The sequence below is a fragment of the Patagioenas fasciata genome, chromosome 5 (genome assembly GCF_037038585.1).
Source record: "Patagioenas fasciata isolate bPatFas1 chromosome 5, bPatFas1.hap1, whole genome shotgun sequence".
Taxonomy (NCBI): Eukaryota; Metazoa; Chordata; class Aves; order Columbiformes; family Columbidae; genus Patagioenas; species Patagioenas fasciata.
The window spans coordinates 5,762,469-5,789,094 of NC_092524.1; the positions used below are offsets into that span (position 1 = coordinate 5,762,469).

General features: G+C 38.8%; 1 protein-coding gene across 4 annotated transcripts in view; it reads left to right on the plus strand.

The window, feature by feature from the left end:
• ANO3 (anoctamin 3) overlaps positions 1-26,626 on the plus strand; it is a 183,491-nt gene that overhangs the window by 42,579 nt on the left and 114,286 nt on the right. Inside the window, exon 1 of one of the 4 annotated variants that reach the window (XM_071808824.1) lies at positions 4,842-4,900. The exons of 2 other annotated variants lie outside the window; for them this stretch is intronic. Coding sequence is in view for 1 of the 2 variants with exons in the window: in XM_071808823.1 (XP_071664924.1) it covers positions 15,169-15,214 (46 nt within the window). In the remaining variant the exon portion in view is untranslated. Of the gene's footprint in view, positions 1-4,841; positions 4,901-15,109; positions 15,215-26,626 lie in introns of those variants that run through there. One more of the 4 variants, XM_071808823.1, reaches the window with a different exon arrangement.

Consider the following 26,626-nt stretch of genomic DNA (forward strand, 5'->3'; position numbering starts at 1 on the left):
GAAACAGAAGCAGGTCTCCTCTGTGGAGGGTGGAGTAATTCCTACCAACCCCTGCCTTCTGCAACCCATGGTCTACTTCCAGCCCACCTAGCGATGGGAAAATCTTTGTCTATATTACTGTCTTGTTACTTCTGGTGGCATCCATTGTTGGATTTTGCACCTGGAACACAGCAACCCTGGCTGTACATACAGAACAGGGGAGGAGATGCTGGAGAGCAGCTCCATGGACAGGGACTGTGTTTATTTGTCTACATTCCTAACAAGACAATTGACAGAGAAGAGCTGTGATCTTTTTTGAGCGGCGGAGGAACACGCAGGTCGACTCAATACGAGTGATAAAGCATAGTTCGATTTATTAGCCCGAATAACATATACTTACACAGTTCACGATAATTATGCATACCTGTCACCTACCTTGACTTCAGTAAAGCCTTTGACACAGTCCCTCACAGCATCCTCACAGCTAAATTGAGGAGGTGTGGTCTCGACAATAGAGTAGTGAGGTGGGTTGCAAACTGGCTTAAAGAGAGAAGCCAGAGAGTGGTGGTCAATGGTGCGGAGTCCAGTTGGAGGCCAGTATCTAGTGGAGTGCCTCAGGGGTCAGTACTGGGGCCAATATTATTCAATATATTCATTAATGATTTAGACGAGGGAATTGAGTGTACTATCAGCAAGTTTGCTGATGACACTAAGCTGGGAGGAGTGGCTGACACGCCAGAAGGCTGTGCCGCCATCCAGCGGGACCTGGACAGGCTGGAGAGTTGGGCGGGGGATAATCTGATGGAATTTAACAAGGGAAAGTGTAGAGTCCTGCATCTGGGCAGGAACAATCCCAAGTTCCAGTATAGGTTGGGGCATGACCTATTAGAGAGCAGTGTAGGGGAAAGGGACCTGGGGGTCCTGGTGGACAACAGGATGACCATGAGCCAGCACTGTGCCCTTGTGGCCAGGAAGGCTAATGGCATCCTTGGGTGTATTACAAGGGGGGTGGTCAGTAGATCGAGAGAGGTCCTCCTTCCCCTCTACTCCGCCCTGGTGAGACCCCATCTGGAATATTGTGTCCAGTTCTGGGCCCCTCAGTTCAAGAAGGACAGGGAACTGCTGGAGAGGGTCCAGCGTAGGGCAACAAAGATGATTAAGGGAGTGGAGCATCTCCCTTATGAAGAAAGGCTGAGGGAGCTGGGGCTCTTTAGTTTGGAGAAGAGGAGACTGAGGGGTGACCTTATTAATGTTTATAAATATATAAAGGGTGAGTGCCATGAGGATGGAGTCAGGCTCTTCTCAGTGGCAAACAATGATAGGACAAGGGGCAATGGGATCAAGCTGGAACACAAGAGGTTCCACTTAAATTTGAGAAAGAACTTCTTCTCAGTGAGGGTAACAGAGCACTGGAACAGGCTACCCAGGGAGGTTGTGGAGTCTCCTTCCCTGGAGACATTCAAAGCCCGCCTGGACACCTTCCTGTGCGACCTCACCTAGGCGTTCCTGCTCCAGCAGGGGGATTGGACTAGATGATCTTTTGAGGTCCCTTCCAATCCCAAACATACTGTGATACTGTGATACTCATTGGTTTAAGCTCTAATGGTACATTTGCATGGTCCTCCTACTTGCAGCTGCTAGCTATGCTTATTCTACATTGTAGTGCTCTTGAAAGGCGTTTGTGAAACTCTGCCAAGGTCTCAGTGACCTTGCTGATTTTATTGAAACAGTCAGCGGTTCCCACTGTGGCCTAACCTTACTAATTGTGCTAAAGTCTTCAGAATGGGCTCTGCTCGTACAACCGGTCCGCAGATCCATGTCCCCCGTTTCCAAGCCATTCTCCAACAATCTTTCTTTGGGGGGAAAAAAAAATACCCAAAAGTATCTTTAAAGGAACAGTGAAGAACTTTAGCTCTGTTTAACCACTCTTGATAGTGCTGGTTGGGAAGTTAATTCTTTTAGACTTACTCAGTTTTTGCAACGTTTCATGAAAACAACTATATGTTGTTTTCATGCACATTTTTTCCTCTTTACCTCTTTTCCATTTAATTCTTCCATGAGCCATCACCAAATATGAAATCGATTTATAATCTTTCTTTTCTCTAAATTTTACTTTTACCTGATATCTCATACAGTTTACTTCTGACTTTCTTGGAGGGTGGCTATCTTGCAACACCCTAAGCAACAACTGATCTAATGGGGTGTATTTTATCTGCTCCTCACCCTCCCTACTACAAATGTGTAATTTTTTCTTGCTGTTGCTCATCATATTAGTATTATTGTATTGTTATGACACTATCTTTATCACCAGTATACATTTTCCCTAGTAAGAAGACAGTTTCTTTTTTGCAATTGAGTTCAATTCTAAAATGCCAAGAAAATCTACATTATTATTTTCTTGGTGGCTGAATGACTCAAAAGCAGATGTCTTCAGAATAAATATCTGCTCATCAATACTGTTTCTTTGTAATGGCTATTTCTTTTCACACTCGTTTTCTTTGGCTGTGATGTTTGATTTTGCTTTTTTATTCCTTCTTATGTGAGAAGGCCAGGCCTAAATGTAATATGTGGGCTGATACAGTATCATAATCTCTAATACATTCTATGTTTCACCAGACAAATAGTCAATTTAATTTATTTATTTAATCATCATAAATAAATCTTTTTAGATATTTAAAGTCCCTATCGATTTCATAACAAAGTCCTATTCAGTGTTAGATAACCTGGTGCTATTTACATTGGCCTGTGGATGTCACTGTTACAATGCAAATATAACTAAAAATAACCATAGATGACTTTGAATAGTGATATCAATTAATAATATTTTCTTTTTAAAAAGCTCATGTTTCCTAATAAGCTGTTATTACTGTGAATCATTAAATTTGGGAGTAAGAAGAACATTACAAAATTTAGGCAATTAACTTACTCTGCATACTGGTTGGGATGTGATGACCTACTCTGGTGTGTGAGTGCTGTCACAGGCATATATGACTAGATGACATATACATCTGGTCATGAGATGGGAACCATCTTTTATTCAGAAGCTACATTTACATTCAAAATATGACATTGGATGTGATTATAAACTCTATTTCATAAATACTGTGCAACAAATTTGTTTGTTAGGGTACATTGTACTAAAAAGCAGGAACAGTATGGGGTACCAAGCTTGCATATCTTCTTTGCATATGTCTCTTTTGTTGCCTTTCGTCAATCAACTAATAATTACAGAAATTACGGCTTTCATTGCCATTACAACACCAGTTAGTATAAACAGAATGATTCCTCTCATACACACATATTTTGTATATACACATGTATATACATATTAAAAAAAAGAATGTTTTTGTCTAAACTACCACTACCTAACTTTAAAAAGTGTTATACTTGGAGATGGAAAAGCAGCAAAGAGTGGTCAGAAAAAGAAAAGATGTGGTTTTCAGGGGGCTCTGGAGATTATTTTTCACCTTTCTCCTTTCCCCATCTCCACCTGCTGTTCCCAGAAGAACCTTCACTCCTTACACAATCCAGAGCCTGCTGTGTTACTGTGGTTCTCTTCCTGCAAAAAGTAGAGAAATATGTATGTTCGTATGTATATGTTTGTGTGAATAGGTGTATACATACAGATACACAGAGCTCGACTTGCTGACAATTTCCATAGACAACCTGATCTGTGCTACTCAAGCTGAGCTGTTGGTTTTCAGAATCCTGTGGATTCCTCTTGACTGCTGTTGACTGTGGGGTTTGCAGCTATAAAGTTCCCCAGGTAAAATTCTCACCTGATTTGAGCTTTGTTTGACTCCTAAGATCATTAACAAAAAAAAGTGGAAAAAACATGAGGCTTTTCATTTTGGACAGTATTTCTTTTTAGCTAAAATTGCTAATAACGTACCTTGCCTCTCTTAAAATGAACTGTTTGTAGTGGTCATGCTTCCTCTCCACAAGCACCTCTCCATTTGTCATCTTGAGTTCCAGCATTATGTTGCTTCAATCACACCAGTTTAGACATCTTAACTGAGTGAGAAACTTGGGTTTTGCCAGTGATCTGGCAAAGTGCTTTCCTGAAGTGGTTAAAAATATGATGCTGCTTCTCCAAAGCTTAAAATAGATGGTAAAATGGCTGAAACCTCCCTACATACTGGCTTTTTCTATGCACACACATGCTGGGGATGTGGAATATTTACTCTTTTTCTTTAAATGTGCTGTTTTGGGGACCCATCCTTGAGTTTTCTGCTGCACTCTTTTGGGGAATTGAAGGATCCAGTTCAAGTGACACAGTGTATGCTTGCAACTGTACAACTTCTACATTATTACTGGAATATGACTTCTTTAAGCTACTAAAGGAATAAAGGAGAGAAGAATGCTTCAATAATATTTTTAAATAAATGTTTTGCCACTGTTATTAAACTTCTTAGGGCACAGCATAGAACCATCAAGCTCTTCTGTGGCACTGACAGTGTGTGCTTTGGAGATACCCAGGGAAACAAGGATGTGACAGACTGAGGTGAACTGGCATTTTCATTTTGAGAAGCTGCAGTCCTCACATTTGGACAATAACACACAAAATTACTCTATATTTCTTGTTTTCATTTTGTAGAGGGAAATGGTATCCATTTGATCTCAAGTCCAAAGCTTTTGTGTATGTTTTAAAAACAAGAAGTTAAAGTGATTTGTGGATTTTGCCTTGGGTGCATTGAGACTGACACATATTTTTCTGCTCTTGACAACTTATTCATCTGTGTAGTTCTAAATGATGCTGAAATAAGATACAGAACAGTCAGTCAGTTCACGTTACTTCTGAAGCAGTAATAGTCAGGCACAACACTCACTTAAAGAGCTGTTGAGCACCACTGAACAGCCTGTTGAGATGTAGCACTTTAGAGCACATGAAATCAAGATGCTAGATACAAGCAAGAAGTAGGTACGTACCGAGTATTTGTTTCTATTTTCTTTTTGTGATGATCGTGAAAACAGAACTGATTGCTAATGTCTCTTTGTGCACTACCCAATATATGTTTATCAATAGATAAAGTGCATGCAAATAAATTGAGAGATCCAAACTGCTACCATCTTCCAGATGAGCATCTTTAAAAGTTCTTATTTTACAATAATACATTTTCAGAGTAACTAGCATGGATAACTTCTGTAATTAATCACTATAATTCCATATTAACACAATAATAATTAATATTTACATTACAAAAACATTGCTATTTCTAGAGAGTTTGAGCGGCTATAATCATAGGTAATACAAGCTGAAAAAGTGGCTGGGAAAGCTGTGTATGTGCATATGCTACTATTGCCTTAATTTTTAACCATCTTATATATAATAAATGCAATTCCATAGTGTGCCATTCCACTTTGAAAATCTAAGGTTGTTTAGAACCAGGCGTTGAATAGCTATTAAATTTATTTCACACGAAAGCCTTTTAAAATGGATTTGGAAATACAGAGTCCTAAATTTTCCTGCCAACTTAAAGGTAAATAACCTGTTATACTTAAATCAGAGATATTGTACACAGTGCTTCCAGCTTTCCATTAATTCAGGCCTGCAAGGTGGCATAAATGAATGCAGCCAGTGGGATGAAGCACGATGGAAAACTTGGCCTGAATTTAAACAGATGATAGATTCAGTTATTCAGTAGCTCTATTTATGTATAACATTGTCATTTGTGTTAAATGAAATAAAGCTAGTTAAACATTACTAATCAAGCAAAGACAAAAGCCTTATGAACTTTTATTGTAATATTGAACTGCAAACAGATATTCTTCTAATTCTCCATCAACCCAAACCACCCCAAAAGCTAGTAACTATAAAACAATGCAATAACACATTTCCCAACAGTTTCAGCAATCCAAACTGTAGAAACTATAGACTATATAGAGACATATAGACAGTACCTGTATGCACTCCTTGTTTTCACCTCACAGTGCAATGAAAGCACATAATGTTTCTTGCATAGGTGCCTTATAGGGAAAAAGTGAGAGGGAAGCAGAACAAATTCTTTGCTTACTATTTGCTTTTTCAAAAGAACATCTTGATAATAGTGCTCTATACTCTTCCTTCTCTTGTAAAAGCTAAAAGAAAAATGCCATTCTTCTGTCAGGGAAAAATATATATATATATCTTTTGTACTGATATTTACACACTTCCACAACTTCTCCAATTTCCATTTAAAAGAGGAAAAAGGAGAAAGTTAAGCTAGAAAGGCACCATTCAGAGAAGAAAACCTTCATTTCACTGTAATAGCTTAGAAAATTATACCTAATGGTATATGAAGGTAACTGCATTTTTGTATTGTTTCTGTGGTCATGCACAACTCATTTTTTCAATGTATGATATCTTTTAAATCCAAAAGATTCCAGATAAGAAAACTAGAGAAATAACACTCTGCCTGAAACTGAAAAGAATAATTTAAAATTGAAAAGGAGGAGAAAAAATAAATGGGTTTTTTTGTTACCCCTGGTTTACATTCTGGTTTTGCAGGTGTGTCTGGAGTAGCCCACAAGTCCCAACATTCATAATCTTGTTTATTATTCTTTAACAGTATATATTACATGTTCTGAGAGTATTTTTTTTTACAGAATTTGGCATGTAATTACTATTTGTCCAGGATACGAGCACTGTACAAATATCCTGTCTGCTGTGAGTTCACTTGGCTCATCTAAGATGTGTAGAAACCAATGTATCTTCTGAGATTAAGTCGTGTTTTCACAGACTAAACAACTGTGTGTGCAGAGGAACAAAGTGTAACCTAGATATTTTTTAAAATAAATCCTTGAGAACATTCACAGCTGATTCGACTCAAGTCGTTTTAGCTCATGAAGCCTATGACAGTGTTGTTCAATTAGTGTGGTGTTTGGAGACAAGAAAAGTGTTCCTCTCCCATCATCCGTTTCTTGATGTCTAATTTTTCCTCAGCTGTCATGCTCTACTGCATTTCTTTGATTTTCTGGGTGGCAAATTCAACAAGATGGCGTTTAAATTCTGAAACTTGTTTTTTTTCATGACTCTTTGAAACAGAAATGCATGAGCTTTTTTCATTATTTGAAATTTTCAGAGACATTGATAAACCATGACCAAATTAAAAACAATTTTGTCATGATAACAAATACATTGCATTTGAAAATCTTACCCCGCATTTCCATTACTGTTAGGTCTTTTGAAAATCTATATAAAATACTCAATTACAAAACAAAGCACTGTACTTTTGGCCAATAATTAAAAGAAAAAAAGCTGTTTGTTTTGGTTTTAATTTTTTAAAAGTTTCTTGTACTTGGATGCAATAAGGACACTCAAAAGATACCACCTTCATAAAAAAGCATCTGCAAAATTACTATTGCTTATCTTGTTGTATAGTACTATAGTTCTTCTCAGGTCAGAACATAAGATGGCACCCTGCTTATTTCTCTGCAAAATATTGTCTATAGCATTAGTGCCACGAGTCTTGTGGGAGTTCACCTGGTGCAGCCAAGCAGGCAAGTTCTGCGGTGGTGGAACGCAGAAGTCCGTGGGATGGGATAACCCACCTCAGTATGTTTCTTCCAAAATGACTGGGAGGTGATTGATGCATGGTAAATATGTGTGTGTGGGCTCGCAGCTCACATGTTTGGCATCAATCCACTCTCAGATGCTGTCGTCAGAGAAAAATACAGGCCAGACTTCTAGTGGAGAGCTGGGCTGAGGACATGGTACCTGACATGAGGTTTTGCAGCCATGGAGGAGACTAGTAACGCAACAGAAAATAAGGTCAAAGCCACATGTGAGCATGATACTGAATAGTGGAATTTCTGTGAAGCTGCCACTTGAAACACCCTGATTTCATTAGTGATGCTGCAATGAAGAAACAGTCCTCTTTGAAGAAACTCTGAGTAGTTCCTTTTGTTTTGGGTGATGGCAGGTTGGCTGACAAGGGCTGCAGGCATGCTGTGAGATTAATTAAAAATTACCATATCTGAACGTCAGTGTTTTACACAAGTTGGAGAGGAACAGTCTGATATTGCTACATGGTGACGTTACATCACTGTGCTGGCTGCTGCCAAGAAGATATCCTAATGTTTTTGTTGAACTCTCATGTTTGTACCAATGTGATCCCAGGACTTTCAGCTCTGGACTCAGGTTTTGCTGTTCGGAGTTCTCTAAAGAAACATACAGCAGGAAAAACTGCCTTTTCTGAATGAACCATATCAATTAATTTCACTTCTCCATCATGTGCAGGTAACATGCAAGCTCACATAACTGTTGCTTTATCGTTTCCACCGTGGTGTGCATGGAAATAGTCAAATGATGTGCAGGTAGAGATTTTACATAATAAGCTCATAAACCATTTTGCTCTCTCCCATTTTGCTTTTTCTTGCTGTTCCTTGTAATAGTTTGTAGGTGCTTTTTCGTGTCTGTTTTTTTTTCTTGGTGAGAGAGTCTGGGTAAGAAAATGTAATTGGGGGAAAAAAGAGCAGATAGTGGCCAAAGAAATCCGAATAGTAAGAACTAAGAGGTTCTAAGCAGAACTTGGCTGTTCAAGCACCGAGCAGTAATAGAGGGTTAATCTCTAAACCAAGGCATTGACGATCCAAGAAGATACAGTAAATCGAGGAACAAATGCCTAAATTATATTTTGGTTTTTTAACTGTAAATTTAGACTATACAGCTAAGGACTATGTTAATGGCTTATTTCTGATAATTTCTACTACCATCACTCTTAAGGCTCTGTTGCTGAGAACATGGTAGTAAAGAATAGATGCACATATTTGCAGAATAGGTCTATACAGCAGAAACATGAATTAGAGGATAGATAATTTATCATCAATAGTGTATTATTTAGTGTATCTGATTATGTTCTTCTGCACTTGGCCAATTAGACTGGTAATAAGAAGCAGAATTATATTGCAGCAGTTTGGTAGCTGGTACTGCAGAGTTGGATGACAATTATTTTTTTGCTTGCTTGAAATAAAATGTGGAATAATAAAACTGAGATGCATAATAGAAAAATAAAAACATGACTAAGTAGAGAGTTTCCTATCTGGAAAATATGGATAGGTGTGTGTACTGGATACTGATGTTTAATTCTGGTTTTCCCTCTACACTTGTTCCTTGACGCTAACGTTTTCTTTATAATCTCTTTGCATTATTATTGAAGGCTTTTTCAGTAACCTGACATTTTACTGTCTTTTCACTGCTATATAGGTCTATTCCAAGCATTCCAGTGTACACCAAAACCCTGGATTCCTTAGAATTCTAGTTTGGCATTTTGATCTAAATATTTTAGAACAAAACTGAGCTTCTTTGCTGAGGTAAATTGGATTTCCTAAACATATGAACTGTAAGTTTCTCTGTTTCTTGTGTTAGCTGGATAAGTTAAGGCCAAAACCTGAAAAGTAACTCTGTTCAGGGAGATTATTAGGATGTAAACGTGAATCTATAAAACGCAAGCTTAAAAATAAGCATCAGGTTACAGTGAGCTGCAAAATCCAGGTCCAAACACTTCATATCAGTCAGAAAACAGTTCCATGGATATAAGGAAATTCTATCTATTCAGAGAGAAAATGTCCCTTAAATTACCACAGAAATGAAATATTAAAATATGGAAATCAGTGAGATTTCAAGGGTTAGTGCCTTAGCAACACAAAGTAAAATCTTTATAGAAATGTTCAATTTTTAAATTCATCTGCTACATACTTTATCATGCTGCATAATCTGCTTTCTAGACCTTTTCCGTAGTGAGTAACAGCTTTATTAGAGCTAATGAAGGGCCTCCTCATCATGCTAGTGTCTATGGCAAAAATCCTGTTGTTTTCAGTAAGACCAGAACATTTGCAAACAATTTTACTGCAAATATTGAACAAGATGAATTTTGCATTGCAGAGTTTTAAATACTGCAGAACTGCCCTCTCTGAAAAAGAGGTGGACTCAACAATTCTGTAAACATTAATTTTTCATGCTATTTAAATTCATTACATAAAAATTGATAGGAAATCAATAATTTTGGGTGCTACTGTAAACGCTTAATGCTGCGACTCAGACAGCATTTTAGAGTAAAGAATCACCCTGATCTCAAAAATCTTCTTGCAAATTGTTTAGAAAATGTACTCTACAAGAATTTTAGAAATTTGAATATTTGAGAAGGGATGTTTAATTTTGAATTTATGTTACAGGCCATTTAATAATATCTGGCTGTTTTGTGCTTTGATGAGCTGCATAAGCATATATTGAAGAAAATCCTTCATTACAAATATGAAAACACAGCATAACTTTATAGTGTGTTTTAATAACAATTCCAAATTGTGTGTCTGCCTCCTGGTTTGAATTAGTCTGGTTGCAACTCTCTTGCTTTTGCTTTTTATTACATCCTCAATCTCCTGTTCTAAAGCTTTTCCATTGACATCACCAAACTGGGTCAGGCATAGCTTGGTCAAGGCAACTTTTGAAAACCTTCATGGACAGATATGTCACAACTTTGTGTGTAACCTGTTCTGATGGAGCATTACCAAGGCTGTAAAAACTTACTCTTAGTGTTCAATCTCAACCTCACGTGCCATCATGGGTGGCTGTTGTCACTAATCAGGTCATTTAGCACTAAAAAGAGTTTGCTGCTGTCATCTTTGTTATGTTCTAGGCTGCTGGAACTCCTTAGTTTATTTTTCAGATTAAATAAACCCAGTTATAGACCACTGACCAGCTTGGGTAGCCCTTTTATGGACCTTCGCCAATTTTCCAGCAACTTTCCTGAACTGAAGGGATGTGAAGCGCCAAAGCTAAACACAAAATTGCAGGTGCAGCTACAGTCGTGCCAAGGGGATTAATAACCCTTTGATCTGTTGGCCACATTTCTCCTAAGGTTTGCTTTATTTGTGATACAAGTGCCCAGTTGGCTGGTGTTTCCCATAACCTTCAGGTCCTTCCCATCAGAGCTGCTGCTCAGCCTGAATTGATATATGGGGCTTTTTCAGGTGCAGAATTTTGCACTTGCTGGATGTCATGAGTCTCTCTTGGAATTTAGTAACAGCTGGCTATAATTAACTTTTGAGATGACTATGTTTCTTAAGGAAATAATTGATGTATGTCACTTAAAGGCTAATTAGGTTTTAATTTAAGGTTCTATTTCACGTGACTTTCTGAAAAGCACCATGGAAGAACAAAATTTAATTTAAAACCTCTCTCTCCCATAACCTGTTCTAGTACCAAAACAACTTCCTGATAGAAAGTAAATCTGGAGACTCAATCCTCCTGTTCTTACCAGGCAAAATTTTTACAGATGTCAAATAATACAGATGTGCATAGAGCTACACACATGATGATGAAGCGAGACCAAAATAGGAAATCTTACTTTCTAATCTCTCCTGACAAAGACTCTCATGAAAAAGGCATGTCTATCTATCAAACTGAGTTAATGCCGAAACTGAATACCTCAAACCTGAGCAAAAACTCTGTAAGATGTACATCAACCATAAGCTTTTGAGCCATGATTTTGGTTCCTTTGATTTGTAGAATATAAGGTTTAAATCTAGTTCTGTTTGAGCCTGATCTCATTACTAAGTCCAGAGTTTTGATATTTTAGAATGGGTTTAAAGACAGTTGCAGAGGGATAATGTGAGACTTAGCTTAATGTAACTAATGGTATCAAAATATAGAGTATTCATTAGACAGTGAGCATGAGGGTAGATTTTTATTTTAATATAGGTTCAAAGCCAATATAACTTGTGTATATGAACCTTAAGAATGCATACATTTCCTACATTTCTTAGCCAACAACTCCTCATTGTGCTGTTATCTGCACTCTAAAGTATTGTTAAACCAGATCAATCTCTTCTCCTTTACTGAAGAATTCTTTCCAGATTCTCATATTATCATATTTTAGCATTATCAAGCTTAGTCAGTTGACAGTGTGAAGGATTTAATTTAGAACATTTTTGTAGAGATATTTTTTCTTCTCTTTGCAGACCTTACCCCCAGCTGTCCTATCTGTAGTCTCATGCATGCGTGCTACCTTCTACTATAAAAAGAAGCTTTATTATTAAGAAACAAGCAGAAAAGTAACTCACTTCTGTCCTTGAAATTTAATAACTCTGCTGGGTTTCTGAGCACTACCTTAGCTTGGCTTTCTTTGCCTGTTGTTTTGTGAACTAATAGAGTCAAATAAATCTGTTTGAATTCAAGAGTTCTGTAATTGTCATGGAGGACTGTGGACCAGAAATTAGATGGATGGCCCTGAGTATGAGGCAGACAAGAGCCTCTTTTCCAAGAGTGTGCGAGATAACCTCTTTAGGCTGTAATTTTACTTAGAAGCACCTTTTTTTCCCTTCTGCATTTTGTAGATTACTATCATATGAGAGCAGCTAACGGTGCTCTTCTGTTTTCCTTTGGTAAGAAGCAAAGAAGAACGTATGCTGCTCTTCTACTTCACCTGTAAGTCAAAGGCATCATCCAAGGTCTCTCTGAAAAATAGCTCTTGCCTAGACCTTACAGAGGTTTAGAGCAGTGCAGTGGAAGAACTACAGTTGCTGTTTGCAGATTACACTTATAATTACTAAGTTTATAGTTTGTATGTTACTTAATTTTCCCCACTGGTGACTCTCAGCTGCTGAGTCTAGATTTGGTTTTAATTCCTACTCATCCATTCTAACTTCTGCGCTAAAGCTTGACAGTAAACAAGTAGGACTTGACTCTGCCTCTTCTTTTGGCCCGCTCCTGGTTTGCTCGCATTTGTTGATCAACAAGAGCCAGCTTGGCTGGTCTCCACTCGCCTCACTGTGCTGTGCAACATCCATAGTGCTGTCGCTCAGCAGGAGAGAGCTGTTCCCAGCAGTTTTCCTGAGATTGCAGGAGTGCAGAGGAATACCTCAGCTATTCCGCTCAGTGTGCAGAAAGCCAGTCGAGACTGACAAATGAGTGGGATAATGTCCTCACAGCACCAGAGCTTCTGCATCTTTTCCTAACCTAACTGACAACAAACCTTCTGCAAATGTTCCAAACAAAAACAAAATTTGTTCGGCTATCCTGAGGAGGTAAGTAGGTTGGTTTATTTTTTTTCCCCTTATGTTAACAGTTGGATGTGTCAGCTGCACCTTACATAAGTGATGTCTGGTATACTCTAGAAATAAAGTGCTGGAGAATACCTCCCAGTTAGGATGCAATTTTAATTTTATCTGTCTGCCTATAAGAGCCCTTGTATGGATGTATTGGTTTATATATGGCTATTTAGTTTTTTTTCATAGTGGAAAAACATCCTTGCACTATATATATATTTATGTATAAAACATGTATCCATTGTGGTTCTTCAACTAAGCTGAAACAGACAAAGTAGTACGACTTTATAGTACAGACTGGCCTGCAGTAAGGGGTGGCAATCATGTAATTTTTTTAAGCAGATGGTGTACTACAAGTCCCAGTCAACTATGGGAAAGTTCCAGCTTTGCTTTACTATCAGAGGAAATCTCTAGTACATCTTATAGCACACGAATGGAACCACAAACTTTAAAGGAATAATACAGATTTTGCTGCTAGCTATGGAGGTTGCAATAGGTGATTTTTATTTAATTTCTGTTGGGTAAATAATGTGTGAATCCCTAAATGGAGAAGGTAGATACTGCTAGGTACAGACTGGAATACTGAACTGACTGAATGTAAGAGGATCAGGAAAAAATATTATTGTTGCAGAAAATTGCAAACAAAACATATGAGAGGAATTGAATGATACTATTGTGAAACTTACTCAGAACCCAGAGAGAATAACAAGAGCGGAGGAAGACAGGAAAAGAAATTAAAGCCTTATAAATTTGAATCTTTTATCATCTGGAATGAGCCTCTTGCCGTACATCATGAAGAAAAGAGAAATTATAACACAAATAGCATAGAAATGGGCCACGTCAGACCTTGAATGTGCAATTTAGTGTCTTTTTGTAAAAAGCTATCTCCAGTAAGATTAAGACCATTAAGTTTTACAACACATTTGAAAAAAAAAAGGCTGGTGACGCCACTCAGCTTTATGGTGTGACGACAAGGCTGGAGGGGCTGAAATGCAAGATATAAATGGATCAATTACTTTGCAAAGGAGATACAAGTTACATTTATCTTTAGCTCATCAGTAACACCTGGTGTCCTTTACAGAGAGACCAAGGGTTACAGGGAGGCAATAAGTTGGGGAATGACCTATTAGAGAGCAGGGTAGGGGAAAGGGACCTGGGGGTCCTGGTGGACAGCAGGATGACCATGAGCAGACACTGTGCCCTTGGGGCCAGGAAGGCCAATGGCATCCTGGGCTGTATTAGAAAGGGGGTGGTTAGTAGGTCAGAGAGGTTCTCCTGCCCCTCTACTCTGCCCTGGTGAGACCACACCTGGAATATTGTGTCCAGTTCTGGGCCTCTCAGTTCCAGAAGGACAGGGAACTGCTGGAGAGAGTCCAGCGCAGGGCAACAAAGATGGTGAAGGGAGTGGAGCATCTCCCTTATGAGGGAGCTGGGGCTCTTGAGCTTGGAGGAGACTGAGGAGTGACCTTATTAATGTTTATCAATATGTAAAGGGTGCGTGTCATGAGGATGGAGCCAGGCTCTTCTTGGTGACAACCAATGACAGGAAAAGGGGCAATGGGTACAAACTGAGGTTCCACTTATATGTGAGAAGAAACTTCTTCTCAGTGGGAGTAACAGACACTGGATCAGGCTGCCCAGGGAGGTTGTGGAGTCTCCTTCTCTGGAGGGATTCAAAATCCACCTGGACACCTTCCTGTGTAACCTCAGCTGGGTGTTCCTGCTCCGGCGGGGGGATTGGACTGGATGAGCTTTCGAGGTCCCTTCCAATCCCTGACATTCTGGGATTCTGCAATTGGGATGCTGAGATGCGCGGGGACGCGGGCGGGCGCTGACCCCTCCGGTCCCCGCTCCCCGGGGGAGCAGGGGGGATGCACGGAGCTCCCCTAATTCCCCTTCCCCGGGGGGTCGGGGGGACATGCCGGCTCCGAGCCCGCCCCTCGCCCTCCCGGGACCTAGCGTTCCCGACTGCTGCGGGCGCCATCCCCTCGGTCTCCGCTGCGCGGCGGGCCACACCGGGCCGCTCCGCCCGTTGCCAGAGCAACGGTGGCGCCGGGGGCTGCGGGCCGGGGCAGGCCGGGCTGCGCCGCTGGGTTCCCGCCTCCCCTTCCACCGCTACCGCCCCGCAGCCGGCGGGCTGGCAGCTGAGAGACTGTGTCCGCCAAGATGGTTCACCACTCGGGCTCCATCCAGTCCTTTAGGCAGCAGAAAGGTCAGTAGAAACCCCCCTCTGCCCGACACACACGCCCGGCGCTTGTGTCGCCGCTCCGGGATTGCGCCAGGTGCATCGGATGCTGATGCCTGCACACATGCCTGCGTGTGTCCGCATGCGGACGGGCAGCCCCGGGTTGTGCTCCAATTGCTGATGCTTTGGGATATTTTAGCGGTTTTCGAGCCGTGGGGCTGCAGCGGGCGGGGAGGGCGCCCGGCGGGTCCAGCCGCAGCGGCTGGCGGCGCCGGGGGGGGGCCCGATCCGGCCGCTCCGACCCGGTCCCACCCGGCCCAGCCTCCGCAGCCGCTCCCCTGGGCGAGAAAGTTTTTACTCCCTGAGAAACGCTGCTGGTTTGTTGTTTTTCGGTCGTTGCACAGGTGATTTTACAGATCCGGACAGGCCGTTCACCCTCTGTAGTTTGCTGCTGTTGTTTCTGGTCCGTGCTCTTTATCTAAATTAGATCTTGAGAAAGAAGAGTAGCTGTAATTGTGTGGGGGGGCTCTGGTGTAGCAAGTGCAAGTTCAGTCCTTGTATACAAGGTTGGGAAGGACCACAAGGATCGTCTGGTCCGAGCTTTCTTGCTTGTTTGTTTGGGGTTTTTACTTACAAAACAAAAGCTTTTCCTGATCAACAAAGGTAAATTTTCAGTTGTGATTACGTTCACTATAAAACCCTTATTGTATTTACAATAGAAAAAAGATAATTTCCTCAATGGACCTTGTTTAGTTTTTCTTGATCCTGGAACTGATATTTTTCCCTTTTTTAATTTCCTTTATAATTCTCCTTTGACAGATAAGATGAAACCAACATTTCTTTAATTATGAGCATCCCTTTGCACTCCTCCTGCTGTTTTAGTTGTTAACAAACTCTTTTTTTTTCTTAGAGTGCGGGATGCCATAAATTATGATTTAATATGGTATGTTTCATACATAAATCATGGGTTCACTTATTGGATTTCACCTCATTGAAGTTCTTCTCGTTGAATGGTTAGTGGAAAATAAATAATTCAGAGCACTTCTTCCATTCTGGTAATTCCATAATAAATTTAGCTCCTTGCTGTGGAGGTTTTGCATTTAATGCCTGTCTTGTGTGCAGTAATGAGTAGTGCTGTTTCCAGTTGTAAAATGTCTAGTTTAGTCAGGTTCAAAGTTAATAATTTGTATTAAAAATCTTATTTTTCAGCTGTCAAAGGTTTATAAAAGTATCAGGTGATTTACAGCTGCAGCGTTAATTCTTAGTTTTTAATAAAAAATATTTATTATATTAACAGCAATGATTAGCAAGCTCCAGAGTCCCTGTCAAGACCCTTGAGGAGCTACTCAGCTGTTCTGTAATTTTTTTTTAAAAAAAAATCACCCCACAAACTAACATCATTATGTTCAAGTTCAGGGATGAAATCTAGTTGTTTGAAACCAAGCTACACCATGTGATTTAATAAACTGTGTGTTTGGAGCCAGCATAAAACTTCATAATAACCCAGTGGTTTTTATCAGCTACTTATTGAGAAGTAGGTTGTTGTTCTCTCCTTATTTCTGAAGAAATCCTGATTAAGGCGTCTTGCCAGTCATAAGGCTTTTGAAAAGAGGGGATGCTCTATGGAGCTATGGAGCCTGTTTAGCATTGACTAGTGTGTGTATCTTGCTTTCCCAAACATCTCATATGCACTGTGATATGTGCTAAATCTACCTGAATGAATTCGGTATCTGTTTTCCTCAACCTACAGCTTTTAGGGATAGGGAAGGACAGCATGAAATCTTGGGCAACAGGCTACAGAAAAACTCAACAAACATAAATCACAGTGAAGAACTCATCATCTAGTCACAAGATTTTTAAAATACGCTGGAAATCTGGTACTCTGAAGTTCATGGACGCTGATCTCGCAGCAGCAGAGAGCATTATGTTATTTTGCTTAGTGTTTGTTGTGTTTTAATTTGGTGTTTTATATCATTTTCCTCCTTTAAGATTTCAGTTGCTGTTGTTTCTGACTTGCTATGGCTGAGAATTTGACAACATGCACTGTTTCCTAGCTGCTCATAAAACAGTGCCCTACATTCCCTTTTTTAGAGAATCAGTGGTAATCCTTATGAAATGGCCAACTGCCCATCACAGCTGTGCCTTGCATGCTTGACTTACATTAAGACCAAGCTTCATTTCTTTGTGGGGATTGGAAGGGCATTATTTTTATGTGGATTCTCAATAACACAGGAAAGATAGAAATCAACAAAGATGATAGTTCCTGAAAACAAACAAATTAATTCTGACAGTTTTAGAAGCAGAACCCGTACTTATTGTCAGGTAATGTAATATTCAAACTCACTTGCTGCAGGGTGGTAACTTTTAAGGTCAGAGATGGGATGTGTTAGAGAGCATTTTGTTTTCCTACCTACTCTGAGCACTTCGTTCTAGCTGAGAAGACAAGTAGTGGTACCAAAGCTGTCTTTACAAGGCTTGAAAAAATAGGACCAAGTTCTCCAGTCTGTTGGGTGTCTAGGAATCGTCAACAGGGAAAAAACCAAATCTAAACACATTCGTATCCCAGGGTTTAGTCTCTGGTTACAGTTTGGGCTTTCTTTTCCTTTCTTTCCTTCTTGACAGAGTGAGGGGGTGTTCACAGTAGGAGGCTGTTGATATAATGTGGTTTCTGTCTTGCTCTTTGTTCAGATTGTGTATGCAGAACGAAACCCTCGGTTTTCAAAGGCTGCAGTAGAGCAGTTGAGCTCAGCGTAGTGTTATAAAAAGACATGGAGAGTTTGGAAAAAGAATTTCATTCTTCTTCACCCCCACAATTTCTGTTCTATCTGTATCCGAAGGTATGCCTATCAAAAAGAGCAATGTCCTAAAGGCAGACTAATATGTGTCTCTGCACAGTTGTGTGTTAGATCTGTTGAGCCATCTCTATAATATTTTGTGGCTATTTTTAACCTCTGCTGTGGCAGTAACTACTTTTTCCAAAATTACTTTCTTCGGTAATTTTCTCAAGCTTTAAAATTTTATTATTAAATATGTATCTTTATACTTTTTACCCCTTCAAAAGTTGAAATAACCTACAGCCTCTCAAGAATTATGTCAGCCTCAGACATTAACATAGAGTTTTGCTTCAAACTGCTAAAAAATAAATAGTTATTCAGGAAGGAGAAGCAATAATGTAATGTTGATGAGGACAAAGATAATCTCCATAGGTGATTTGTAGCTTGGTAATTCTAGAGAGAGAAGGCTCGTAGGATTTGGTATTAGATTTCAATCACAATCGAATAACAATCTTTCAAATGCCAGGACATAAAAGTATATGGTAGTCTTGGAGGAGACTTTGTGTTTTCTGTAATGGGTATGGGACTGGTGCACAGCAATTGCTTGTTTTATTAGGAAGCTCTATTGAAAAGTTATATCTTTCGGAAGGAAAGGCAATCTAATCTGCAAGAGGCTCTTCTTTTAACAGACACCTGATGGTGACTGGGTTTGAATTTTTCTGGTCTGACAAAAGGCAAAGCCTGTATTTAAGGTGCAGATCAAGGTAACTATAATGCTTAAAATTTTAAATATCTAGGACTTCAGTTATGGTACACAGACTGCAATTTCCTGCGTGCTCTACTGGGTGCTTTTATTGACTGTTGTTATTTTTAATATCCCTATCAAAGCTTTTTAATGAGAGACCTCAAGGCTGGAAAAAAGAAATTCTATTCATGCCTTAAAATTGAATTGCTTTTAGTGTGGTGTATGAGTCTGAGGAACATGGACCGCTGATGAAAATCCAGTGGCTAACTTGGGGTGCCTCTTGTGATTCCTATTCAAGGTATGTGATGGGACAGGAAGGAGCTCAACAACTCCAGTACACATTAGGTCTTTGGGGAGAGAGCTGATTTAGCATCCCAAGGGACTGATCTTGAAATTGCCTGACTTAAGAACAAATCAGGTGTCTCTTTAAAAGCTGTATTCTTAGAGCTGAACCTCTGATCAGTGCCAAATATTTTGTTTCATTTGATGGATTGGCCATCTCAAGTTGTAGCGCGGTTTAGATGGTTTGAGGGTTGGGTTGAGAATCTCTGAAAAGCTACAGTCATGAAAAGCTACTCTTCATGGAGGCACTTGTTACTTCATTAACAATTCTCGTTAAACCGCTTTGAGCTGCTTAGCGTATCCATGCTATTGTAGAATAGACCTTTTTAGTTATTGCTGGTTTACTCTAAGATCTTAATGACTTGCATTCTTTATAAAACAACTTGTGAATTTAATTTACATTTAGCTTGTGAATGTAAATGCAGGTTCGTAAAGTTCACATTTTTTATATTGCTCCAGAGTTTTCAGTATTCAAAAACTTGGTCTTGTAATTAAGATTCTCACCGATAATTCTCCAAGGGTGTTTGATACTTCAGTGGCACCAATGGACCTAGTCAGTTCAGTAATCCAAGGAGACTGCTGAAATTAATAGAAGGTGCAGTTCTGTAACACAAAAATTTATGAGTGACTGTAACTCTTAGCTGGTGTTGTCCAGAGCATAAAGGTCAGGTTTCCATGTCAGCATGAATAAAGGAATTTTTAGGGCTCAGCTCTTTCATTTGTATTCCAAAGAGCACCAGCATGCACAGAAAATATCCTCATCTTGACTCTAAAAACTTAGAGCAATGCAGCTATAAATACATTAATAATGCCCTTAAAATGATACTATATTCGAATAGTGTCATTTATAATGCTCTTTCAGGCCACTGAAAAGCAAGGCCAAATTTTTAAGAAGATTTATCTGGTTATATTTGCCTTTACTATGTCTTTTTATTCCAGATTATACTGTTGTGGTTGGCAACTTCAGTAAAATATGGAGCATCACTGAAAATAATAATTAAATAAGACATATTAAACCTTATGCAGGTGCATGAGTGCTGTAGATAGAAGTTAAATAGTATTTCTATTCCTTTTTATTTTGAATGTATATTCCAAATGAGAAAGCTAAGGAGATAGAAATATTTGGTTTGTTGCGTAACTCTGCTATCTGGCTGCAGATAACAATGCTGTGGTAAGATGTCTGGGCATTAGCTTCCTACATTCTGATTTAAGCATAGCTTGATATAGTATTATCTGTGGAAAAAAACCTTGTACCTGCTCCAAAGCTTTTCAGAACTTCTTCAGTAAGGACTCATCTAAATAAGCAACCCCTGCCAATGCTGATTTTCTTTAGAACTCTCATTTTGCTATTTATATTTCATTGAGTATCACCATAAAATTGTAAGTTCCGTTTCTAACTTCGTATTTTGGTTGGTTTATTCCACTTTTTGTCATTTTTGTCCGCTGAATTAGGATGATAAATGAGACAACTCTGCCAATGCAAATTCAACTCTCTGTAGTTTCAATATACCAGGTTTTGTTAAAAAATTTGGCAACAAAATTAGCAGTGGTGAACTTGTTTTATGATTAATAAGGGTATTTTACAGCTCCAACAACCATGAGAAATTAAACCATCAATTCAACCATCATCTTAACTAACAGTACCAAGGAACCTGACTTCCACCTAGGTAGCAACTGGAAAAGCAATTACACCTTGTTTTTTTCCACTGATATTGAGGGGAAAAATATAGCTATTTGTATTTTAGACATATTTGATAGCAGAAATTAACTATGTTAAATTCAACATGAAGTTCTCTTGTTTTCTGCTGGGCCTGTCTAAGCTGAAGGGAGTGTTTTTGCCATCCTGAGCTGCACACGCTATGAGGTTTTAAGAAAGCATCATACACGAGGTTACTCAGGATACAAATCTTAAATTCCCATTGTCAAGCTCATTCTAGAATTAGTTCTATATATCCTAAAGCGTATGTTACAGTAGATTATTTATTGGAGACAAGTGTAAGTCAAAACTAAGCTGCAGCGTACAGCAATATGTTTAACAACTCTGAGCCTCAATGAATGCAAATTCGTCACTGTTTTCTCAGAATGAGGTGCTGAGTCTGCCTCAATTTGGGTTATCATCTGGCTTGTGAGGGCTTGAAGCCAGTACAGTTCTTTAAGGGAGGAATTGTTCATTTATCTGGTGAGGTCACAGTTTAATTTGACTATTATAAATAGGATTTTGAAGAAGCTGATATATTTGTTGTCCTTTTCAGTCATCTCCAATGTAAACATGTCAGAAAAACAGTAACATTTGCAATGTAAATATTTGATCTACTTAAAGGTAGGGTCTCTGAGGAAAACAAAACCAATGAAAACTAGATTCCCCTCTGCAATTCAGGAAAAGGAGGTGCAGGTTGAAGAGCATCCTGTATGAAGAGCATTCGCAGATATCCTTTTTAAACAACAGAATTGCACTGTTCATATGGGGTTTGTTTCTCTAGTAACAACACAGGACAAGGCAACGCATGGGTTTTCTTGTTTCTTGGCTGTGATTCTTACTGGATTTCTGTGTAGCACCGACAACTTAAGGAGGATACACAAAGGAAACCAGAGTGCTCTCAAATCTGCGCTGAAAAATTCATAGGTACATCGCAGTTACTGAAGAGCTGTAACCAGTCACGTATGCTCCACATAACTGTGTCGCGATGGCAAGCTTTGGAGTGGGAAAATGTTTGAAATGTCATATTCTATTCACCGCTTGTCTGCTTCTGTGGAATTGCTCAAAGAATCTCTTACTTCTTACTGTTTAGTAACTTCCCCAATAATATGCCTATCTAAGCCAGAAGGTCTGATGTATGTAATATCTGCATTCTGTTATCTTTCTTCTTTCGTAAACTAGTGGAGTTAGTATTTGTAATGAATTAATTTTCCTGAACTATTAATCAAATTTGTTTTGGGGGGTGGAAGTCTTTTCTTGTCTTTGGACTATTTTGTGTTAGTCTATTAGCTTCCTTTTCTATGTGCGTGTTCTAAAAGTAACTTGACAGTGTGAGAAAATAGCAATGAAAGAGCAAAAGGGGTTAAACAGTGAAAATGCTAGGGGAGGAGCAGGTAGTCCTAAAGATTTCCAAGATTTATGAATGAGTTAAGAGATTATAGGGAGGAATTTCTACAGCACAAAAGAGTGAATAAAAATGAATGTAGAAAGGTCAGTAATGATGCTGAGATGCAGAAATGGTAGGTAGATGGATGGAAGGAAGGATAGATAGATAGATAGATAGACAGATGGATAGATAAAAGGATAGCAGGCAGGGAAAGCAGACTGAACATATTGAACAATGTTGTGTGTGTGAGCACCGCTCCTTAGCTGGTGATGCTGAAGTAGGACTGTGCGCTGGGGATTTGCAGATATCTCAACAGAACCCTCTTCACATAAAGCAATGTCAGCCGCACCAGCTTCAGCACTGAGTATTGATTTCAAAGGCATTTGCTAAGAGAAGGAGGACAAAGTAACTTATAGAGACAGATGGTATTCGAATTGCAAATAAGGTGATACTGTGAGTGTGTGAAAAATAATGGATGTAAGTGTGCATAGAGCCAAACGCTTCAGAGAGAAACAGGTACCACCTGAATGCAAAATCTTTGTCTGAATGCTCTACAGAGGCTGGATCTTTCAGCTGAGAGAAAAATGTAAGACCTGTGCATTACCATTTAATCTCATATAGAGTGCTTCTGATTTCTGTTGGCATCGTACCTAAAACTGAAACGTGGTAAAATGTATTGCTGGATTTTAAATAGTCTCAGTGGAGAGGCCTGGATGCCCAAATTCCTCTTGTGCAGAAAACTTCATTTTTTTTTTTTTCTTTATACATTTGAAGATAGAGATGAGATCTACATATTTATATTTTGATGTATTTAAAAAAATTACTTTTATGTACATTAAGCATTCAGTAAGCACTTGTACATCTCTGAAGGCTGATCCTTTGCAGGGGAAGGTTGTCATTTCAAACACTGTCACACCTGAGGGGCTTTGAATCACTCTCAATCAGATCTTTTTAAGATTTTCAAAGACACAGGTGAGCACTCTGTCAGGGTTTTTAATAGTGCTTGGATATCTAACGATACAGTAATTGTTAGGAGTTATGCACCTAATGCTGTTTACAAGGTGGTAGAATTCAATGCAATCCAATACTTTAAAAAGCTGACCCTAAATATCTAAAACATTTTTCTTTAGTCAAGTCTATGTTTACCAGAAAATTCAAGTATTTCTTAAAAATATAGATTTAGACCTGAATAGCTATTCTCAGTTACTTCTTTTAGGGATGGATTCATTGTGATGCAGTTATGGCTACATCCAGAGTTAGTCCAGAACTCTGATTTTGATTTGTTTGTCTTAAGTTCTCTGGCCTCCTGACTGTAATTGGTAGATAGTGTGTGTATATCATTGGAGCAATTGCTAACTAAAGAAGATGTGAAAGCCGTGGATCCCTGGCAGCAGCTCTTTGCAGCACATCACAGGCTGAGGAATCCCTGCTCGGAGCATGGGAGACACTGTGGGATGCAGGGGGAGAGCGTTTGAGGTCTCCGCAAGACTTGTCAGGGGAGGAACCAAATCAGGGAAAGAGGAATAGGAATCAACGTGCTTTAGGATCCACGTTTTACAATCACTACAAAACCTTTTTCTAATACACAGATAAAATGTTTTGCACTGCAGTTTGCTTATATTACAATATAATTACAATATTATAAGCAGCTGCTGTTGTCTTTTCAGCAACCACCAATACCTTGCTCTCGCTGTTGTGAAGTGGATTGGTGTATAGGGTTCAATAAAAAAGGAGGAGAAGGATTTTCAGAAGCACAAATAGGTGGTAGGAATACATGAATAATGCACAGAAGCTGAACCATGTTGCTATTAATAATTCACACTTTTAAGAAACACACGACTTTGAAGTTGCTGTTTTAGAAATTGGGCATCTAAAAAAAAATGGAAAAATAGAGTGGCAAAACAGCCTGTCATAAGAAAGCACTTATCATTTCTGTTGTCCTTTCTGAAACGTTGTTGGACCCAAAGGTATTTTATGATGATTGATTTGGTAATTATCTTGATTATACTTGAACATAAATAAAACTTTGCCATAAAGATTTTATGGATGTACTCTGCGCATACTCTCACTGATAACAATGCGATCTCAATGGATGTGCCTGGGACTTTGATTGGATTTGCTTTTATGGGGTTTAACTGTGAATAAGAAATAATGTGTTGTGTATCTCATTATCAAATATAAGTAGTGGATGAAGAAGAATTAAAAAGATTATATTAGTCATGCTCCAAAATGATAAGGAGAACAGGCTAATGAGGTGACAACAACAGTTCAAATTTGGCTCCGTATAAAGAGAAGTTCCCTGGTCTGTTAGAGGTTTTTCCACAGCTGAGGCATGAAGCAACCACTTTTTGGACTATTGTTCTGAATTAAATATAATGTGGAGTTAGGGATCAATCCCAACTTTCTCTTACTTTTTGCTGTAGGAAAGGAGTGTTTTCAACATTCTGTTGGTTTTGTATTCAAGTAAATATAGAAATAAACATGAGATTGACCTGCATTCAGTCTGAGGAATAAACAAAGTGCTTTGAAATTTGCATTCACAGGTGCTTATACTTTAATGGAAAGATTTTATTCAGGAAGAAAAATGATGGTTTGTATTGTGATGACAAAGCTTTAGATGCATTTCTCAGTCTGACTGGGCTGTTTCCCATCTTGATCACCACTTGTAACTTTTAGGTCCGGTTCTGGTGCATTGGTTCTGGAGTGTGTCATCTGAGGGGCCACAGATTTGGTTTCTCAGGTGTTTGGGATTTGGTTGTACTGAAGGTAAGTCTAGTGCCAGCATCCAACAGTAGCAATACTGTAGTCATCATGCTTATTTAGTGATGTAAATGATCTTTCACTGCTTTGCCTTTTATTAGATTAGACTTAATGATGACTTTGGTGAGATTTGGAAATTAAAGCTTCTCTTCAGAGCCTGTGGGTCTTCCCTAGAGCTTTCTGATGCTGTTATGTTTCTCACAAGTATATTAGCTGGTCAGGTAAAGAGCATCCTTCACGTCTTGCATCACTTTTGTATTATTACTAGGAGGGAACTACTGACTCTTGGAGGATCTGAACACAAGTCAGAGGTTCTCATGGTCACATAAAAGCAAAGAGGGAAGTTGTGCTTCTTACTTATTAATGCCATCATCTAGTTCATATGTAATCTCTTAGAAGTGATTAATTTTGTACCTGTGGGTCTCCATAGCTATTTGCTGTCAGACTTTTTTTTTGCGGAGGCAGGAAGAATCCAAGTTTCTCTATAGACTGGAATGAAAACAAGGCAAGGAATCAAGAAATGGATTAAAATGGCTATTCAGCATTTATTTTTCCCTTTGACAAGCAAAAAAGAGAGACAAATGCCCTCAAAGCAAATAGTCCTTTAACTTAGAAAAGCATTTTTACCAGTGCTAAATTCTGCCTAACAATCACCATTTCAATCCTGCAGTTGTTCTGAGGTTTTTTTGAGAGTAACCTTGGGCTGCTCTGAAAGCCTTGTAATATATGGAAATATATGGTATATATGGTATGGATGGTTAATGAAAACTCCAATCAGCAAAAATGTTAGGCATGACTTCTTGACAGAATACTATGTGAAGTTCCAGGAAAAAAAAAGAGAGATCTGGGAAAAGATGGAAACCTGGAAACATCCACCTGGAAACTGGATGGTTTCTTCAGATGAATACTAAAACTAGTTTGTGCTCTGTGCTTGCCACATTTTGTATTACAAATATATGATGACTGTGTCTCATTAAAATGGACAGCCTTCTTTATAATACACCTAGCAGTACAGAAAATGCTTTTTCAAAACAGGGAATATTTTGTATGTGGCTGTTCTTTCTTGTTCAGTTCTTTATTATGTTCCAGGCAGGCGTCACAGAAGTCAAAATTCAACCATAAAAAAAGAGCACTGAGGATGTTCTTCAGAGTCTTTATTTTTTTTTAGCCTGTAGAACAATTAGTTCAAAAATACTGAACTCGCTAGGTAAAAAAAGGTAATAAAAGAATATAGTAATGTGATGTTTGTCCATGAATTAAGAAGCAAAATGATTTAATACTGTAGAGTACATCAATGGGAAATATTCTCCCCTGCCTCCCCAAACTCTGAAGCTGTGTCTTTTTTAAAGCTAATGTAGAAAAAATTAAGAAGAAATAACACACTATTTTCCAGCTTCTAACTGTGAACACTTTCCTTGTTCACAAAGAAGCTCTCAGGAGAAATGAATTTTAAGACACCAACTCAAAAGTGCTATGCAGAGGTGGAATAATTAGAATATCATTATTTTGATTTTCTTTCTGGTTTTTAATAATTATTCACTTGTTTCTACTGCCAGTCACTTTCTTTTTGCTGGAATTTTAATAAGCTATTTTGAAAACTGTGTTAGTGTGAGTGGTTGGAAGAATTGATCAAATTTCATGAATATTCTGGTCCTTTGAAAATTTGGACTTAGTGTTGTAGAGTCCCCATTTTGAGCATCTCTGGCCAGTTCTGTTGGTGGTTTTACCAATTCAT